At 47.1% G+C, this 21,302-nt stretch overlaps 1 protein-coding gene across 3 annotated transcripts in view; it reads left to right on the forward strand.

The window, feature by feature from the left end:
* The window catches only part of SULT2B1 (sulfotransferase family 2B member 1), an 87,421-nt gene that overhangs the window by 61,054 nt on the left and 5,065 nt on the right, over positions 1-21,302 (forward strand). For all 3 annotated transcript variants that reach the window (XM_066607711.1, XM_066607712.1, XM_066607710.1), the window contains 3 exons: positions 6,505-6,716; positions 11,643-11,769; positions 12,240-12,334. In XM_066607711.1, coding sequence (XP_066463808.1) covers positions 6,505-6,716; positions 11,643-11,769; positions 12,240-12,334 — 434 coding nt within the window. The remainder of the gene's footprint in view (positions 1-6,504; positions 6,717-11,642; positions 11,770-12,239; positions 12,335-21,302) is intronic.

Here is a 21,302-nt window from a genome sequence, read left to right on the forward strand (position 1 = left end):
GATGGGAGGTGGGACTGGAGGTTTTTTTTTTTACCTTGTATATACTTGAGTATAGCTAGTAGAGATGAGCGAGCACCAAAATGCTCGGGTGCTCGTTACTCGAGACGAACTTTTCGCAATGCTCGAGGGTTCGTTTCGAGTAACGAACCCCATTGAAGTCAATGGGCGACCCGATCATTTTTGTATATCGCCGATGCTCGCTAAGGTTTTCATTTGTGAAAATCTGGGAAATTCAAGAAAGTGATGGGAACGACACAGAAACGGATAGGGCAGGCGAGGGGCGACATGTTGGGCTGCATCTCAAGTTCACAGGTCCCACTATTAAGCCACAATAGCGGCAAGAGTGGGCCCCCCCCCTCCCAACAACTTTTACTTCTGAAAAGCTAAGCACCACACTACCTCCAACAAAGCACAATCACTGCCTGCATGACACTCCGCTGCCACTTCTCCTGGGTTACATGCTGCCAACCCCCCCCCCCCCGCGCGCGCATGACGCAGTGTCCACAGCGCACACCAAATTGTCCCTGCGCAGCCTTCAGCTGCCCTCATGCCACACCACCCTCATGTCTATTTATAAGTGCGTCTGCCACGAGGAGGAACAGCAGGCACACACTGCAGAGGGTTGGCACGGCTAGGCAGCGACCCTCTTTAAAAGGGGCGGGACGATAGCCCACAATGCTGTACAGAAGCAATGAGAAATATAATCCTGTGCCACCGCCAACAGGAGCTGCACACGTGGGCATAGCAATGGGGAACCTATGTGCCACACACTATTCATTCTGTCAAGGTGTCTGCATGCCCCAGTCAGACCGCGGTTTTTTATAAATAGTCACAGGCAGGTACAATTGGGAATCCCCAACTCCGCAATAGGAATTCCGTGTGCACCCACAGCATGGGTGGCTCCCTGGAACCCACCGGCTGTACATAAATGTATCCCATTGCAGTGCCCTGGACAGCAGAGCTAACGTCAGATTAAATGCAGGTGGGCTTCGGCCCACACTGCATGCCCCAGTCAGACTGGGGTTCTTTAGAAGTGGACAGATGCATTTACAACTCCCTGTGGACTCACAGCATGGGTGGCTCCCTGGAACCCACCGGCGGTACATAAATATATCCCATTGCAGTGCCCAACACAGCTGATGTTACGTCAGCTGTAATGCAGGTGGGCAAAAAATTAATTGGATTACACTGTAGGCGAGGGCCCCCAAAAATTGGTGTACCAACAGTACTAATGTACCTGAGAAAAATTGCCCATGCACAACCAAGAGGGCAGGTGAAACCCATTAATCGCTTTGGTTAATGTGGCTTAATTGGTAACTAGGCCTGGAGGCAGCCCAGTAAAAATAAAAATTGGTTCAGGTGAAAGTTTCAACGCTTTAATAAGCATTGAAACGTATAAAAATTGTTTTGAAAAATTATATGACTGAGCCTTGTGGGCCTAAGAAAAATTGCCCGTTCGGCGTGATTATGTGAGGTTTCAGGAGGAGGAGCAGGCGGACGAGAAGGAATATTATACACAGATAGATGAAGCAAAAAGGTCCCCGTTTTGGATGGTGATAGAGAACGATGCTTCTATCCGCGGGTGCAGCCTACGTATTGTTTAGGTATCGCTGCTGTCCGCTGGTGGAGAAGAGAAGTCTGGGGAAATCCAGGCTTTGTTCATCTTCATGAGTGCAAGCCTGTCGGCACTGTCAGTTGACAGGTGAGTACGCTTATCCGTGATGATTCCCCCAGCCACACTAAACACACTCTCTGACAAGACGCTAGCCGCAGGACAAGCAAGCACCTCCAGGGCATACAGCGCGAGTTCAGGCCACGTGTCCAGCTTCGACACCCAGTAGTTGTAGGGGGCAGAGGCGTCACGGAGGACGGTCGTGCGATCGGCTACGTACTCCCTCACCATCCTTTTACAGTGCTCCCGCCAACTCAGCCTTGACTGGGGACCGGTGACACAGTCTTGCTGGGGAGCCATAAAGCTGGCAAAGGCCTTGGAGAATGTTCCCCTGCCTGCGCTGTACATGCTGCCTGATCTCTGCTCCTCCCCTGCTACCTGGGCCGCGGAAATGCGCCTTCGGCCACTAGCGCTGTCGGATGGGAAGTTTACCATCAGTTTGTCCACCAGCGCCCTGTGGTATAGCATCATTCTCGAACCCCTTTCCTCTTCGGGAATGAGAGTGGAAAGGCTCTCCTTATACCGTGGGTCGAGCAGTGTGTACACCCAGTAATCCGTAGTGGCCAGAATGTGTGTAATGCGAGGGTCACGAGAAAGGCATCCTAACATGAAGTCAGCCATGTGTGCCAGGGTACCCGTACGCAACACATGGCTGTCGTCACTAGGAAGATCACTTTCAGGATCCTCCTCCTCCTCCTCCTCCTCTGGCCATACACGCTGAAAGGATGACAGGCAAACTGCATCTGTACCCTCAGCAGTGGGCGAAGCTGTCTCTTCCCCCTCCTCCTCATGCTCCTCCCCCTCCTCCTCAACGCGCTGAGATATAGACATGAGGGTGCTCTGACTATCCAGCGACATACTGTCTTCCCCCGCCTCCGTTTCCGATTGCAAAGCGTCTGCCTTTATGCTTTGCAGGAAACTTCTCAAGAGGCATAGCAGAGGAATGGTGACGCTAATGATTGCAGCATCCCCGCTCAGCATCTGGGTAGACTCCTCAAAGTTTCCAAGGACCTGGCAGATGGCTGCCAACCAGGCCCACTCTTCTGTAAATAATTGAGGAGGCTGACTCCCACTACGCCGCCCATGTTGGAGTTGGTATTCCGCAATAGCTCTACGCTGCTCATAGAGCCTGGCCAACATGTGGAGCGTAGAGTTCCACTGTGGGCACGTCGCACAGCAGTCGGTGCACTGGCAGATTAAACCGATGTTGCAGGGTCCGCAGGGTGGCAGCGTGCGTGTGGGACTTGCGGAAATGTGCGCAGAGCTGGCGCACCTTTCCGAGCAGGTATGACAAGCGTGGGTAGCTTTTCAGAAAGTGCTGAACCACCAAATTAAAGACATGGGCCAGGCATGGCACGTGCGTGAGGCTGCCGAGCTGCAGAGCCGCCACCAGGTTACGGCCGTTGTCACACACGACCATGCCCGGTTGGAGGCTCAGCGGCGCAAGCCAGCGGTCGGTCTGCTCTGTCAGACCCTGCAGCAGTTTGTGGGCCGTGGGCCTCTTATCTCCTAAGCTGAGTAGCTTCAGCACGGCCTGCTGACGCTTGCCCACCGCTGAGCTGCCATGCCGCGCGACACCGACTGCTGGCGACGTGCTGCTGCTGACACATCTTGATTGCGAGACAGAGGTTGCGTAGGAGGAGGAGGGTGGTTTAGTGGAGGAAGCATACACCACCGAGCTGGGGCACGCAATTCGAGGGGTGGGTAGGACGTGAGCGGTCCCAGGCTCTGACTCTGTCCCAGCCTCCACTAAATTCACCCAATGTGCCGTCAGGGAGATATAGTGGCCCTGCCCGCCTGTGCTTGTCCACGTGTCTGTAGTTACTGACCTTGGCAGTAACCGCGTTGGTGAGGGCACGTACAATGTTGCGGGAGACGTGGTTGTGCAGGGCTGGGACGGCACATCGGGAAAAGTAGTGGCAACTGGGAACCGAGTAGCGCGGGGCCGCCGCCGCCATCATGCTTTTGAAAGCCTCCGTTTCCACAAGCCTATAAGGCAGCATCTCCAGGCTGATCAATTTGGCAATGTGCACGTTTAACGCTTGAGCGTGCGGGTGCGTGGCGGCGTACTTGCGCTCGCGCTCAAACAGTGGCGCTAGCGACGTCTGGACGCTGCGCTGAGAGACATTGCTAGATGGGGCCGAGGACAGCGGAGGTGAGGGTGTGGGTGCAGGCCAGGAGACCGTAGTGTCTGTGCCCTGAGAGGGGGGTTGGATCTCAGTGGCAGGTTGGGGCACAGGGGGAGAGGCAGTGGTGCAAACCGGAGGCGGTGAACGGCCTTCGTCCCACCTTGTGGGGTGCTTGGCCATCATATGCCTGCGCATGCTGGTGGTGGTGCCTCCCAAGCTGATCTTGGCGCGACAAAGGTTGCACACCACTGTTCGTCGGTCGTCAGGCGTCTCTGTGAAAAACTGCCACACCGTAGAGCACCTTGACCTCTGCAGGGTGGCATGGCGCGAGGGGGCGCTTTGGGAAACAGTTGGTGGATTATTCGGTCTGGCCCTGCCTCTACCCCTGGCCACTGCACTGGCTCGGCCTGTGCCCACACCCTGACTTGGGCCTCCGCGTCCTCGGCCGCGTCCATGTCCTCTAGGCCTACCCCTACCCCTCAGCATGCTGTATTACCAGTAATGCAGAAACAGAACGCTGTAATTAAATGTGCCGCTTATTAGCCTGTGGTTGGAGGCTGACTTTGCTTACGGAACGCCAGGAAATAATTTGGCGCAAGCCTGCTGTAACACTTAGCTGGCTGCGTATGATTTTGTAGAACTACTACATCCAGCACAGACAGACCCAGAACACTGAGCACAGTCACAGGCAGGCCAAATAGATTTTTTGCCCAATATTTTTTAGAAAAGGCCCACTGCCTATATTCAATGAATATGTCTTCTGTCCCTGGAGTATGTCACAGAACTGCAGAGTGTTGCACTGTGGACTGCAATACAGCAGTGATTTCACAGCCCAGACAGAGCCAGGAAATAATTTGGCGCAAGCCTGCTGTAACACTTAGCTGGCTGCGTATGATTTTGTAGAACTACTACACCCAGCACAGACAGACCCAGAACACTGAGCACAGTCACAGGCAGGCCAAATAGATTTTTTGCCCAATATTTTTTAGAAAAGGCCCACTGCCTATATTCAATGAATATGTCTTCTGTCCCTGCCTCCGCACTTCTGTTCCTGGAGTATTACTGCAGGGCGCAATGCTCTGCACGGCCGATATACCAAAAAAAAAACATGTGCAACGCTGCACAAAGCAGCCTCCACAGCACTGCACACGGTTAGATGTGGCCCTAAGAAGGACCGTTGGGGTTCTTGAAGCCTAAAATACTCCTAACACTCTCCCTATAACAGCAGCACCAGCAGCAGCACTTTCCCTCAACTATGTCAGAGCGCATCTGTGGCGAGCCGCGGGAGGGGCCGATTTATATACTCGTGTGACACCTGATCTCGCCAGCCACTCACTGCAGGGGGGTGGTATAGGGCTTGAACGTCGCAGGGGGAAGTTGTAATGCCTTCCCTGTCTTTCAATTGGGCAGAAAAGCGCGCTAACGTCTCAGAGATGAAAGTGAAAGTAACCCGAACATCGCGTGGTACTCGTTACGAGTATCGAGCATCTCGAACACGCTAATACTCGAACGAGTATCAAGCTCGGACGAGTACGTTCGCTCATCTCTAATAGCTAGGCTTATACTCGCGTCAATAAGTTTTCCCAGTTTTTTGTGGTAAAACTTATTGTCTCGGCTTATACTCGGGTCAGCTAGTACCCGAGTATATACGGTAATTTGTATAGTCTCAGATTACAAGAATCATATGGAGACCGTTTTGGTTGGCATCAACCATGGGTCATTATTTATATATTTTTTATTCTGTATTTTTTTAACTGATTTTTGTAACTAATTTTTCAACCTCTATGTCATCTAAGATGTCATAGATGACCTCTGGGGGTCATTCACATTGTCTTTTTTTATTTTTTCATTTCACAATTTTTTCTTCTCTTACTTGGGCATGCATAGAAGCCCCACTTACAGGGAAAACATCCCCTTGGTCGTGCACTCCTTCTAACTGTCTTAGGCTAAATAAGGTAACAGCAGTTCTTACCTATTCTGAGTTGATTTTGTAGGCCAAACCCCAAGAGAGAGCAGGAAGTGTCTCATTGTACAGTTATGTTTTGTAGTATAATGACCCTTCTGAGTGAGGCCGCCAGATGGATTCACCCAGTTTGATTGAAATGTGCACTAAAAACTCACATTGTCAACGCCAGTAAGTAAAGCGCCTACAGCAGTGAGAAGAAGCTCCTTTGCCGGCTGCTGCCATACCTGAATGTTTGGGATTTTTGTGGGCGTAGCCAGTGTCTGATATGAGAGGATTAAGAGCTGCGCTACAAAAGAGTGACGCAGCAGTGAAGAAAGAGCAGCAACCAGTGGCAGAAGCCATCGGTGGGGCAGGTGCCGCGATCTCCCAATGCCGCGGTCCTCTTGGTGTGTGATGATGTCACTTAACATTGCCTGACTGTTGCAGGTAATCAGAGGCTGCAGCAGTTAAATGCTATTCTCGTAGCATCAAGGTTGCCAATATCTGAGCAGTGATGCCAGGAGAGTGGCACTTTACCACTATGGCCTCTGATTCGCTTGAGCAGTTAGGTGATATCTAGTGACATCATCTTTCACAACACACATCGGGAGGACCTCGGGGCTGCAGCCCTGGATTGCCATGGCAAATGATGGGCAAGTGTAGCTGATTTTGTTATTTTAGCATAGTTGGAGCTATAGGGGAAATGTCAAGTGTTTTGAATATTCTTCTTTTCTTTTGCCATTATTAACAATTGTTAGGTACTTCATGGATGATTGAAATTTTAAGCCTTATTCTAAAGAATGGAGACCCAACATGGAACAAGACTGTACCAAACTGGGATAGAGCACCTTGGATTGAAACAGTGGGTATTGCTCGAAAGCTAGAACTAACAGAGGAACATCCACGTCTTATAAGCAGCCACTTGCCCAAGCACTATTTTATGAAATCATTTGAAGGTTCTAAGGCCAAGGTAAATTAATGCAAACAAACCAGCAAATAACATTTTCTAATGCTATAGTAATGTAAAGTCTGTGTCAAAATCATGTTTGTTTTTACTTTATTCATTAATATTTCATTATTCCGTAGCGTTGTACAGAGATTGTCATCACTTACATAGGTCCCTGTCCCCATTGGGGCTAACCTCTAAATTAAAGGAGTTTTCCAATATTTAAAAAAACTACAGGCTGCAGCTAGTGGTGTACAAATAGAAGAAAATCAATACTCCCTTTCCCAATATCCTCCCCTGTCCAGCTCCACTGCTTTGGCCCTGCCCAGAAGCGAATGTAGTGGTCAGGTGCGATTCATGTACAGATGTCTTCTGAGACCAGTGATTGGCTAAACCAGTGTTCCAACCGTTTCAGCTTTGGCGCACCCATGGGAAAAAAATTTACAGAGGGGCACCCCTTGCAAAAGAAGGGTGGTGATCAGGAGGCATGGCATATCACTATATCTGATTTAATCTCCAATATTCCAGACATCTGGTGGCTTCTAGTGAGCACAGTGCTGCTGGCTACTTCCCCATCACCTGACAAGTGCTGCTTTGCTCTCTAGAGGTCGCCAAGTGTACTGTTAAGAAGGCGCCAAGACCACAAAAGAGGGACCATGGTATCTTCTGAAATCCACTGCAGAAGTATAGTGGGTTTTGAGTCAAGATCCACACTGATGGTATGTATTTTGACTGCTGGGCACCGGCGGATCCCTGGTGGGTTCTCACAGCTCGCAAGGGTGCAGCGGCACCCCAATTGGGAATCACTGGTCCAAACTGTCATGTCAGTTAGGAATGGCACAAGCCTACAGTCACTTCCCGGAATGGCAGCATTGGGTGGAGTGGAAAGGGGAATATTACTGTTTTTTTTCTATTTTACACAATCTTTTTTTTATGGTGTGCACGAGGAAATCTGAGTACCCAGTAGAAACCCCCAAAACATGGAGAGTGCATGCAAACATGCAGATGTTGTCTTTGGTCAGATTTAAACTAAGGACCTGAATGAGGCCCCCACCCCCCCCCCAAAAAAAAAGTTATTCTGCTGTAGTCTTTGCTAGGAAGATATGAGACAAAATGGCTACCAATGAAGACAGGAGAGCGTCCTTGATTTTCGGGTTTACCACTTTTACCTGTGTAGCGTCATTTTCTAACAAAGTTTGGTGAAGATCCACCCAGCGGTCACACAATTCGTAAGCAGTACTCCAATTTTTTAGGAAAAAAAGTTGCATCTGTAAGCAAAAATTATCCGGCCAACTACCACTAAACGGAGAAACAGTGGCACGTGTTTGCAAGTTTCACACATAGTCTTCAGAAATCCATCATCAGAGCAAGTAGAGAATTGGACATCCTGCAGCCACATGTGCGGAAGATTCTTCGCAAATGTTTGCAATGTTATCCCTACTAATTGCAGTTGTTACAGGCCCTGATACCGGTTGATACAGCGTGGCAACGTACTTTCTGCGAGACTATGCAAACTCTAATGGAGACTACTGGTGTTATGGAATCTTGAGTGTTCAGTTATAAAGAAGCCTTCCAGCTTTCGGACACCACAACGCAATGTCAGATTCTGGGGGAGGGAAAACACACGTCACTTATGCGCGACTCCACCAAGGTGAATGTGTATAACACAGTAACCTGTAGGAAAGTGTACCCTTTTTCCATGAGGAAACCATCATTGGGTCAGTCATTTGTGATATGCTACAACGTGTATGGCAGGAATTTGACAACAGGATCAATGTGTGTCAAGTGACAAAGGGGGATCACATTAAACAGCTCTGTTGTGGATAACATTTTTGATGTTGTGCAACAAAACTCTGAGTTTCTATTCATATCAAATTCATGTGTCACATGTCCTTATCGTGAACTGCAAATGGGACTCACAGACAGACATAAAAATGGTGACAAATGCTCAAAACACTCACCAGCATACATCCACACATAGCCAGATGAAATAGCTATAGAATGTACGAGGTATTAGTTTGTGTCTTGGCCAAGACACTTAAACCTGTGAGCCTATGTCACGAATCCTTATTGTTTCGCTAGTCCCTACTCTAACGAGAGACATCTTCGACATGACTCCTGCCTGCAAGCAGGGCAATTGTACCGATAAGGACGGCCCCACGCTGGAACCTATGGACCTAACTGCCCAGGGTGGAAAATGAACCAAAGCAGGAAAGGAAGCAGTTCACACTCTTATACTAGGGATAGCATGCATCACAGAACAGGACTGTTCATACCTTATGTCTGGCCACCTGTGCAGACCCATAGAACACATCCCTGTTCACACACATACACTGAACATGTCTGGCCACCTGCACAGACGCTGAACATGACACTGTTCCCACCTACGCACGCACACGAAAACCAAACCCTAGAGTGAAGGGATACCAGCTTCCTCTTGCAGAGGGACTGTTATATATTTGCAGCAGACCAGTGGAGATTGGCTGGCTGGAGAAAATCACACCCAGCCAGCACAATTATTCCACACCTGTGAAGGTGTGCTCCTGGAAACCCATAGAACAACAGGTCCCAGCAGCACAACTTGATATTATGTATCTGAATGTCATTAAATAGAAGTTATGTGTGTTTCAAATCTGGAAGATCATTTGTAACAACCTTGTATATAACAATACAATCATTGTGTCAATGCATAATAAAAAGCATAAGTATACACCAAGATAGTCACCAGTGTACTGTTGTAATGATCATCACAAAGGAGCTGCGGGTTTTATCTAAAGAATGAACTTGGGCACATCTAAGCTCTGCTCTCATTGCTGGCAACAGTCCCGTTTTTGTACCGTTGTTTAACCATACACAGTGACCTTGTGTTCTCTGTGGGATCCACAAAAACTTGTCACATTGCCTTTTGTAGGGGTCATTTTACATATTGAGGGTGCATTCACACGAACGTATATCGGCTCGGTTTTCACGCCTCCTTTCATTGCAAATAGTGCAGAGGGGCGGAGAGGAGGCAGAGAGGGGGCGGGAGCTCAGTTCCTGCTCCTGGCTCCCCCCCCCCCCCCCCTCCCTGCAGATGAAGACGACGTATATCGGCTCGGCGTGAAAACCGAGCTGATATACGCTCGTGTGAATGCACCCTTATATAAATATGCTAGTCTTCTCTTCTGCAGGGTAAGTATATTTAGTTTTGATAATCTTTTGTATGAAATTCTCCCTGTGGAGGGAAAGCATGTCCTCATTGTAAGGCTACCTACACACGGACGAGCGCGATATCGAGCCGAGAAATTCAGCCCGATATCACACTCAACAACCAGTGTTTTACCTGCAGATGCAAGGCAATTTTCAGATAAAATTGCCTTGCATGCCTTCTGTGAAATTCCGATCCTCTTGTGAGAGTTTCACGTGAGCTGACGGATCGGAAGTGTTTCCGATTGATTTCAATGGGAAACCTCGCATCACACTTACAAACGAGAGCCAAGTGATGTATTTAAAGTCGCATTGAAATCAATGGCTGATGTGAAACACGAAACAATAGAATATGCCGCAATTTTTTTCCCCCTCACTGCATCGCAGTAAGGGCGCCCACCCACTGGCGTTTGCGTTTTCCGCGGGAAAAAAACGCAGCGTTTTCGCCGCGGTTTCTGCGATTTTTTTCCGCGCGTTTTTCGCTGCGTTTTTGCGGCGTTTTCCGCGATTTTTCCGTTAATTTCCATTGACATTCATGGGTGCATTAGGAGAAAAATAAGGACACATATGCAACTGACAGTTCCTATGTTAAAAACGCAAACGCAACGCAAAAAAATGCCAGTGGACAGGAACACATGTTATCTCTATGCCTGTGCAGGAAAAACGCAAAACGCAGGTAAAAAAACGCCAGTGGGTGGGCGCCCTAAGGGAAAACATCGCTAATGCATATGACTCCATTCATAAGAACGGAGTTGATATTCATGCAAGCTTTGTGATTCTCGCAAGGCTCAAAACTTGGGTTAGAATTCTCCGCCGTGTGAAACTGGCCTTAGTCAGAATTTAAAGCAACTGTCTGGTTTTGGGAGAAAAGTCTGCCCTGAGACAAGAGGGGGAGAAGGTATATTACCTGCAGTTATTCTTCTCTGCCACCACTCAAAACTGGCTGTAGCAATTTTCTAACTATTAACCCTTTGCAATCCAATTTTGGTTTCAGAGTTTCCTAGGGGGCTTACTTTCTGCCATTATACAATGGCACCATCTGCTGGCTAGAGCCAGTACTTTAGTATGTGACATGCCAAAGGGGCCCCGACAACTGAGCGGCCGGCAATATACAGTAAGAATACCCTGCCGGATGTCTTCCGACATTGGGGCTGTACATGCTTCAATCAGAATGTTGGAAGACGTCAGTGGATTGGAAAGGGTTAATGCACACTCTGGCCATTGCTGATCATGTTAGGCCAATCGGAGAGCAGGTAGAGTGCTAAGTAGCCTACCATTACCGATGCAGTGTAGGGATAAGTAATCTGAAGCCTGCATCAGTCATGTTGGATGGACGAAAATGGGAATGATGACTCTGAGGAGGGCAGAGAAGAACTGCATGTAATATATCCTTCTCCGGTCGCCGGACAGAATTTTGTACCGAAACAGGAGTGTGGCTTTAAAGGGGTTGCCTGACCCATCGCTAAGCTCTGTTTTTGGCTGCAGCCTTTGTGATGTCCCGTGAACTGATCAGGTCTGCAGCTGCCAACAGAGACTAGAGGGGTTACCAAGAACCATAGCGGGAGAAGTGAGTATATGATAGTTTGTTAGTATATGGGGAAGGGGTTGTCCAGAGATGGTACAACTCAGACAACCACTTTAGGGTTTATTAGATTAGCTGTCTAGCTGATAGAATGTATAATCTTATCATAAAGTATATTGTTGTCTGTATTTCATAATTGTACAAACATTTTTAATTGTTCGTTTTTTTGCTTTTAAAATTAGGTCATATATACAATCAGAGATCCTAAAGATACTGCAGTGTCCCTTTACTATTTTTCCAAAATGAGCGTTTTCTTCAAAGATCCCGAAAATATGGATGATTTTCTTGAAGACTTCTTATGCAGAGACAGTAAGTGGTTAAAACTAATGAAGCCTTAGGGCTTATTCAGACGACCGTATATCGCCCGCGTATTCACGCTGGCCGATATACGGCGTCCCTCTCTGCAGGGGAGGAGGCTGGAAGAGCCGGGAGCAGTGCTCTGAGCTCCCGCCCCCTGTCCACCCCCTCTCCGCCCCTATCCACCCCTCTCCGCCCCTCTGCACTATTTGCAATGAGGGGAGGTGGGATGGGGCGGAGCTAATTCCCAGAACTTAGCCCCACCCCCGCTCCGCCTCCCATCACTGCAAGTAGTGCAAAGGGGCAGAGAGGGGGCGAGAGCTCAGAGCACTGCTCCCGGCTCTTCCAGCCTCCTCCGCCTGCAGAGAGGGACGCCGTATATCGGCCGGCGTGAATACCCGGATGATATACGGTCGTCTGAATAAGCCCTTAAAATGTGTTAATTCTGAACATATATTTATCACAATTCTCATCTGTTGCAGTTCCATTTGGATCTTGGTTTAATCATGTAAAGGGATGGATGGAAATGCAGGGAAAAGATAACTTTATGTTTAACACCTATGAGGATCTTCAGAAGGTAAATCTGTAACCCCCTTAATGATGCAACTTTTTTTCATTTTTATTTTTTCCTCCCCACTCTCAAAAAATCGTAACTCTTATCTATCCATTGACACAGCGGTTTGAAGGTTTGTTGTTTGTGGGCCGAGATGCCTTTTTAATGGCACTAATTAATATACCATATAATATACTGAAAAACTTTTAAAGTAAATTACGCCACTTTTGGGAGGGAGTGGGTTTATGTTTTATGGCATACATACTGCAACAAAAATAACATAACATGAGTTAGTACAATCAGGACAATACCAAATTTACATAGTTTTTTTTTGGTACTACTTAAAAAATTATTGAATGGCTGTGATTGGTTCATTGAGCTGTAAGGTCTGCTACTCATGTCTTCCACCCTCTTGCGGTCCATCCAGCACTGAGAGGGTTAACCAGTCCTCCGCCTCTCAGCTCAGCTGTGGGATTAATGGACAATCACTTTCCTATGTAAGCTGGGCTGATGCACTTCCTGGTTGCCTTAGTATTGGTCTTTCCTCTGGGTACGCCACTACTAGGTCTTCTGTCTCTGGACTGTTAAATCTATTCTGACCTTTATTTGCATATCGCATTTGTACCTTTGCCTTGTGTCCTCTATCTGTATGTGTGTCCATTTCCTTTCTGTCTGTGCTTTATTCTCGTCTCTGTAGTATGTCAGTTCTGTGCTGTGTCTTTGTTTCTCTGTTTTAGTACTTCATCCCTGTTTTCTGTCAGGGCTAGTCAGGCCCTAGGTACCAGCATGGGGCCACCCTTATTGGGGCGATTACCCTGCTTGTACGCAGGGCCCTTTCCATCTCCCTGCTTAGCTTAGGGTCAGTCACCCCCCTGCAGGTACTCCTGTCTGCTGGGGTCAGCTGCCAGTCACCCAGTCTGGTATAAAAGCCATTCCGAAATCTGTAACACGAGCGCTGGCTCTGATTGGTTCTCGAGCGCTGGCTCAGCCAATCAGAGCAATCTCTTGATGGAGGTAGGGTTTTCAATCCCCATTACCAAGAATAGATGCTCTGACAACTGCATGGGAAGTCTGCAGAAGCATCGGAGAGCAGCGGGAAGGACCTGGACGGTGACTGCTAGGTAAGTATTGCTTTTTTTTTTTTTTTTCTTAGCTTCCAAAGTTTTAGCTGCAAATGCCTGTGAAAAAGGCCTTAGATGCCGCAGTTGCTAATAACCAAGGCATCTAAGGGGTAAAAGGCTGGGATTGGAGTTGTCTCCAACCACAGCTGCTACAGCAGAGTGTCAGCTTTCATATACAGCTGATATCTGCTGTGTATGAAGTGACTTTAACTCCTGAGCCACCTCTATACACTACTTGGCGTCTTCCAACATAAATATCTGTATGTTTGTGCCAAGGGTTTAAAGAAACTCAGGAATCCCTGATCTGGAATATGATTTCTCCAGCAGGCTTTGGGGTATTTTGTCGCTTTCCGAATTGAGTATCGTGTGCACACATCGACCAGAATCAGACACAAATGCTGGTCTAAGACCGGGAGAGTCTCTACAATGTGTAGAGGCTCAGGCTTTTTATTATAACACATGACAACCGCCCTTCAATGGGCGTGCAACAGATTACATCAGTAACATATAAGATTCTCATTCGCTAGATTATACAGAGTCTCCCGCCTCCCTACCCTCCCGTCCTCACGTCCGCCAAGGTATGGACTTTGTATTCTTTAGCATGCAGACAGCCTTAAGGAATTCTGTGTAGTTGACAAATGATTTGTCAACTAGCTTGTGTTTGAAGAGTGGAAGGGGGCTAAGTAAACACACAGGATATACACATAACACTATAGCCCTTAACTCTTAGAGGTTTCTTGTGCAATTTCTATGTACTTAGTCAACATTAGATCAGACATCCTTCACCATCCCATTGTCTACTAAATACTATGATTAGATTGTGTGTCGATCAAACTCCAGAGTTAAAAGTCATTACAACAACAAAATACATTTGGGTTTATATAAATCAATAGACATTTTATATTAATCATGATGTCTACTACAATCCCCCCTTGAAATGTCTATTCTCTAACTTTCCCTAGTAATTCCACAATCATCTGCGCGTGAGCCTATAACTGGAGCGCGTTGAAGGTTCGTTTTAGGGTCTTCAAGGGGGTGTAGGACTTGTCCACTCCTTCTGGGGATGCATCCAGCAAACTCATGGTGGGAGCGGCTTTTCCAGCATCAGTTTCACAGGTCTCTCTGACACAGGGAATAACACAGCAGACTAGAACAGAAAAGGTAACCATCAGTTCACATACAACAGCGACGCCCGTCTGTGCCAGGATCCTTTACCACCCGCTCATCCATGGCGAGTGCTGGTCCCAAAAGTTAGCTCTTTTTAGTTAGTGTGGTCAGCTTCTTAATAGCAACTGCGTCTTTACCCGCGGGTCACGTGTCGTCTAGGATGTAGGTATGACAAGTCTCCCCTATCATCTTTCAGACACTCCCCTTTTTAGCTAAAGTCGTCTCTAAGGCCATTCTATTTTTAAAAAAAGTCATAGTCGAGGTAGGTCCTATTGGTCGACTAGTCCCTATAAGGCGTCTCTAGTATAATTTATAAACCACTGCTAATTATAATAAACATAATTAATCCAGTCAACGTTTATTTACCATAATGATCAGGAAAATGGACTCGAATCTAGTTTTAACTTGGTCTCTAATTTTTAAAACTTGTCAGGTACCCCCCTTGGCTATCCTATGACGTCAATGTATACGTGTAGATCAAAACTACCACCAGGGGTCTCTCTTCTCGCTCTAGCATAATGTTACAATACTAGTAGCGTGCACAGGTACGCACGGTGTGGGACTCCCTAATCTTCACCCACACCAATGTCCCTCCTGGAGATAGTCCTAATGGTGAACACGTCCAAGTCGCCTCACCCTTGCGTCAGGGCTTTCCCACTGCCCGTAAGTCCCTACTCCTAGGAGGGGGGGGGATCCCTACCTTACCTCAGAGGGAGGCCATGGATTCCCTGGGCTCATTTCCGGGCATCCATACCCTCTATCTGTACAAGTTAACACCCCACAGGGTGTGCCCTCGCCGGAACCTAAGGTCTTCTGCACTATCCCTAGGCAAATGGGAATTCCACTGACAATCCATCTTAGGAGATCGGGGCAGGCACAGTACTAGTACATTTCTCCTTTTTCTTTGGTAGCGTATGTGTTTGGCATTATCGGAACTGGCTCTTCATCTTTTTCAAACAAGGGAAACGTTGGTGTCTGACAGGATGTGGAGGAGCATAAGGGCTTTACTAAGGCACACTCCCCTGTCCAATTACCCTCCAGGCGGGTCCTCTACCTCATGTCTCCACAAAGCCAGTAAACGTCTCCTAAGGACTGGACCTGATTCTGCATCTATTCCCCTCCTATCATACTGTAGGAGGAGCAATACCCGTTGGTGAGTTCCCCAAAAATCTCCCTCCACCCTGCCTATTTGCCTGGCAGGTGTAGTTTCCAGGGTAGTCAGTAATACTCTCTCCGGTGCAAACACTTAAGTAGTTATAGAGTATTCCTTCTTCCATTTCTCACGGACAGTGAAATTAGCGGAAATGTTCGTGAAGAGACTAATAAACCACTCTTCAGCATCTACAGGGAGATTTAGGGGGACCATCCCCGAGTGTAGTCGGGCACTACCGCACACGCAACAGTTAGACTTGTTGCTCCTGTTAGCATTGTACCTCATCAACTCCAACCAGAGATTCTGGTCAGAGTAGCCAGTCGCTACTGTCAAGGTGTCCTCAAAAGGTAGGGTCGGCTATGATCATCATGTTCGTCAAGGTCTTTATCTTACGGCGGAGGGGGTTAATTATGGGCACGGGACTAAGTGAAGGCTTCCATTCGGCTGCATCTACCATACCCCTTATTTTAAACTTCCCTAAGGGATCTGTCCTCCCGTACCGGTATGTCCCCAGACTATAAGTCTCCCCGTCCCCCGGGCTTGGATCTCCCATGGTTAGTGTAACAACCGCATTAAAACCAAGCAGCATACTAAGTTCAGCCTTCCAATACCTGCTGTCCTTATTATTCTCAAGGAGGGTTATACGACTAATTAGGGATTTCCCGCTCTTATTTTTCTTATTTAAGGCACTTCTCGGTTTATAGGACTAGTCTGTTCCTGCGTTCCATCCCACTAATCCCCAATAACGGCAGTCTTCTCCCCAGACGTTATCAGTGGCACAAACATATTGTATTCCCCGGGTATATAAGTCATATAACCAGCTGGACTGAGCTAAATCTGGCCTGCGGTGGGATCTTGCGCCTAGACACGGGACCACAGTACAATAGTCGAAGGAATATGCAGCTACTTGAGCATTGAACGAGTTATACTAGAAGGTAACCATACCCCCATATTCTTCCGACTAAGGATTCCAGTTGCCACCCTCCTCTCTCACTAGCCCTAACCAGAGTAACGTCTTTGGCACAACTAAGACTGGTCTCCCGGATCTGAAGCTTTCTTACAGTATGAAGCGTGGATCCATGTAAGTCTTTCGGCTAGTTTCACAGCTGTGGCAGTAGTCAGAAGCACCTGGTAGGGGCCATCAAATCGGGGCTCAGGAGGGTGCTTCCTGGGGAACTTCTTGACGCACACCCAATCCCCAGGCTGCAAGATATGTGTCCCAGTGTCTGCCTCTGAGTCTGGAAGAGAACACCTGTGCATAGGCTTTGGTTAGTTCTTTAACAACGGAAATCACATACTCAGTCAACACATCAGATTGTAATTGTAACCACTGAGGATAGTAACGACCTAGCCTTGGGGCTAGCCCAAACAATCTCGTAGGGAGACAATGTATAATCCCCCCTGGGTTCATATCTAACACTGTATAAGGCTATTGGAGGACAGTCTTTCCAAAGTGGCGTCATTTTTTTAAGTATCTTACTTTTTAGCGTGCCACTACGTCTCTCCACCTTTCCACTACTCTAAAGATGGTAGAGTATGTAAAAGGCCTGGGATACACCCAGAGCAGACATGACATGTTACATTCACCTGCGAAGTTTATACCTCTGTCTGACTCTGAATCACCTCTGGTACCCCATATTCACAGTTTACCTCGTTCATGAGCTTCTTTGCGGTTACCTACTTGTTTACCTTGGTAACAGGGTCGGCCTCCAACCTGCAAAGACATCAACAACAACAAGCACGTAGTCATACTTCCCAACAAGTGGGAGCTGAACGTAGTCAATTTGCAATCCCTGAAATGGGTAGAGTGGTCCCGGCAAGTGTGATGTGGCAAATTTACTTCTGCCCTGACTTACCCATGGCATAGATCATGCTAAACTGGACAAATGATGCAGCAGCTACAGAGAACCCAGAAGTCGCCCAACCTCTTTCAAGCGTCGTCGTCATTACTGCTTTACTAGGTGGGTCTTTCCGTCCATCAGCTGGGCCATCATGGGATACAGGAACTGTGGTGGGCAAGTGCTGTTGACCGTTCACCACACGCTGTCCTGTTTCTGCTGCTCCCATATTAGTCCATTTATTTTTTCCTTCCTTGCTGGCTGGTAACTGTAAAAGTCTTTAGCATATCAAAGTCCAAATTTTTGTCAATGTCCAAAGTTTTTTTTACCACTGACTCATGCTGTCAGTATCTTTCTTCTTTCTTCCACGGCTTGAGGGCCGCTGCCTTTGCTGCGCTGTCAGCGAGGGTGTCGTCTCTCCAGTGTAGGAATCGGTGCGAACTCTCAACTTTGTCAGGTAGAAGTAGGGCCTCCATGCGACTCTGTACCGTTGCACCATTCTCAATTGGTTGTCCTGCTGAGGTAAAAACTGTCTGGCCTTCCATATTGGGCCGTAATCATGAGCTATGCCAAATGCATACCAGGAGTCAGTGTAAAGGATTGCCGGTCTTACCTCTCGCCACTCTACACGCCTCAGTGAGGGCCTTCCATTCCGCTTATTGTACTGTGACATGCGGAGGCAGAGCTCCTGCTTCTAGGACATCTTGTTGTGTGACCACTGCATATCCGATGTGGAGTCATCAGTCCTCACCCTGGTACCATCTGCAAAAAGCTCAACATATGCATTATCAACAGAGGTTCTGATAACTGTTTGCATATCTGCAGTTTCTTACTGAATTAGTACTAAATAATCGTTCTGATGTTCTATTTCACATGGCTCGGAATCTTGTAGCACAAAATCATTTATTTATTTTTTTTTCAAACCCAATAGCTGATCTACAACACCTAGATCATCTATGACCCAGATCCCCTATGCCTCCCCCCTTTTGAACCGCAATACTCAATGGAAAAAGAGTCATTGCGTTCAAACTAGTAAACCAAGAGGCACAAAAACAAGCACTTTGTAGGTCAAGGTGACATTGTATGCAGCGAAGTCTGAGCGAAAATCTCCTTAAAAAATTTTTTTTTTATTTCAGGTCGCAGTTAGCATTTTTTAACACAAGGGGGCGCAACACAAGTAAAATTTTACGTCACCCAGTGTAATAGTATTTCAGGGTATGGCCAGCGTTTAGCTTTTACTCTCCTGTCGGAATATAATTATAGCTTCAGTGTAAACTGACACTAGAATATACAAAAGACTTAAAGAAAAACTAAAGAATACGGATGAATTAACATCCTACTCTGGGCAATTCAGTCCCTCTTTCTTCACATAAAAAGTAAAATTACTTCACCAAATTGCATGAAAAAGTTTGCTGGGTGACTATAGGGAAATTATTCCATCTGTAGGAGCCTTCCATAACATCATCTGTCTGAGCATCCATTGGAGAAGCGGGCAGTGGAAAACAGAGCCCCTGGGAACATGAGAGAGCGTCCCCTGTCATGTATTCCTGGCCTCTGTCCCCCATGCATCAACTCCAATCTTCCATGCACTATAAACCAGCTTAGTCATCTACTATGTCCCAAGCTGCATCTCCACAAAGGTTTGTTTCCCTGAACTTATCACACATCCAAAGTGGCCACATCTTGGAGTGTAACAAAGTCTGGTCAAACAAAACCTTACTTCAGACAATCATGATGTTAGCACTGGATACAGTGGCATTGGGGAATATAGGCCTCCCAAATGCAGCAAAATGGCCGCCAGAGGCAGAAAGGGGCGGGGCTACAAATCTCCCAAGTGAGGCAAAATGGCTGCCGGAGGAACGGGCGGGGCCAGGGGCAGCAGCACTCCCAGGTGAGGCAAAATGGCTGCTGAGTAGCAGCACTTCCAGGTGAGGCAAGATGGCCGCTGGAGGAGGAAGGGGCAGGGCCAGGTCCTGTCCCGGATGGGGAGGGACCGGAAGTAACATCACACACCCTGAAAGTGAGCACATGGGGGGAAGTAACTTCAGGGTGGGGGCAGGCCTCACTACATTTTCTGCAGAGTCACACTATGTTGGATTGTAAACATTGCAAGCACGGCCGCCATTACAGGGAGGGGCTGTAGTCAACACAAAGACATTACATTGTTCATAAGCAATACACATACCCCCCCTACATGCTTTCCCCTCTTCAATCTCTTAACTACATTATACCTCCTTCTAGCAATCTAAAAACACATTTCTTTCTGCTAGGCTTCCTGCTCATCTTCTGAAAACTTTCTACAATCTATCTTATCTGTCTATAACCTGGCATTTCTTTCTGCAACTTTTCCTGATCCTTTCCCATTGTTCAGTAACCAAATCACAAGCTCTATGACCTTTGTCCTTGCTCACTTTGCTCAACTCTATGCTACCTGCTTATTCTATTCTATTCAAAGTTTCTGCACACAGTACTGTTTCTCTTGTAAAATCTGCTTTCTTCAAATCCTTTCCATATAACCTCTTTCCCACTCAGAATTATAATGCACATTAATTCTACAAAACACAGGGAACGACAAAGTAAACAGAAAGGGTTAATTGGAAAAAGCTTTCAGCTCACTCTTATCAGCAGCCCTCCCCCCAACAATAAACACTGCACATTCTTTCTATAATACCAGACAGACGGGATTACTGGAGAATACCCACAACGGCTCAAGGTATATATATATATATATATATATATATATATATATCTCATCCACCTTTATATCAACCCAAGGTATACTAGCAATCCCGAAGAGCACTTCCTGTACACGTCCTAGACAGGACATTTAGCTATACACAGAGACTGACGATTATTTTCAATGACCAAAACCTCAATAATATTCTGGAGAAATCAGCCGTCACAAAGCACGACTATACTTCATACGTATATACCTTTCCACATATGAGAACATAACACGCTCAATCATAAAGTTAAGTATACGTATCATAAATCTTCCTAACCTCACACTAGTTTTACCTAGGAGCACGTGTCACTGGCGTGTTCCCTCAGACTTAAACAGCCGAGTCCGCCCTCCCGACACATTAACCCTCACAGAATTTATCTCTTGGTCTTGTATACACAATTTTTAACCGTCTCAGACATAACAGACACAGCATACAAAATACCCCTTAAGCAGGTTAAAACGGTGGTCTTTTCCGAGTAAGAAAGAACTATATTACCTGCCTTTCATTGATTTATCACTCTGGATCAGGAACAGGCAGAAAAGCAGTCAGAACCCAGATCACATCGGTAGATTTACATAAAGCAATCTTACCGTGTTCTGTAGATTTTCGGGCCCCTGAGTTCTGCGTGCCATCCGCCGATCTCTGTATTTTTCCAGAATGAAAGAAATCAAAATCTCTTAACTCGGCCCACCCAGGGACGCCACTGATCTGGAATATGATTTCTCCAGCAGGCTTTGGGGTATTTTGTCGCTTTCCGAATTGAGTATCGTGTGCACACATCGACCAGAATCAGACACAAATGCTGGTCTAAGACCGGGAGAGTCTCTACAATGTGTAGAGGCTCAGGCTTTTTATTATAACACATGACAACCGCCCTTCAATGGGCGTGCAACAGATTACATCAGTAACATATAAGATTCTCATTCGCTAGATTATACAGAGTCTCCCGCCTCCCTACCCTCCCGTCCTCACGTCCGCCAAGGTATG

The sequence above is a fragment of the Eleutherodactylus coqui genome, chromosome 6, assembly GCF_035609145.1.
Source record: "Eleutherodactylus coqui strain aEleCoq1 chromosome 6, aEleCoq1.hap1, whole genome shotgun sequence".
Classification (NCBI taxonomy): Eukaryota; Metazoa; Chordata; class Amphibia; order Anura; family Eleutherodactylidae; genus Eleutherodactylus; species Eleutherodactylus coqui.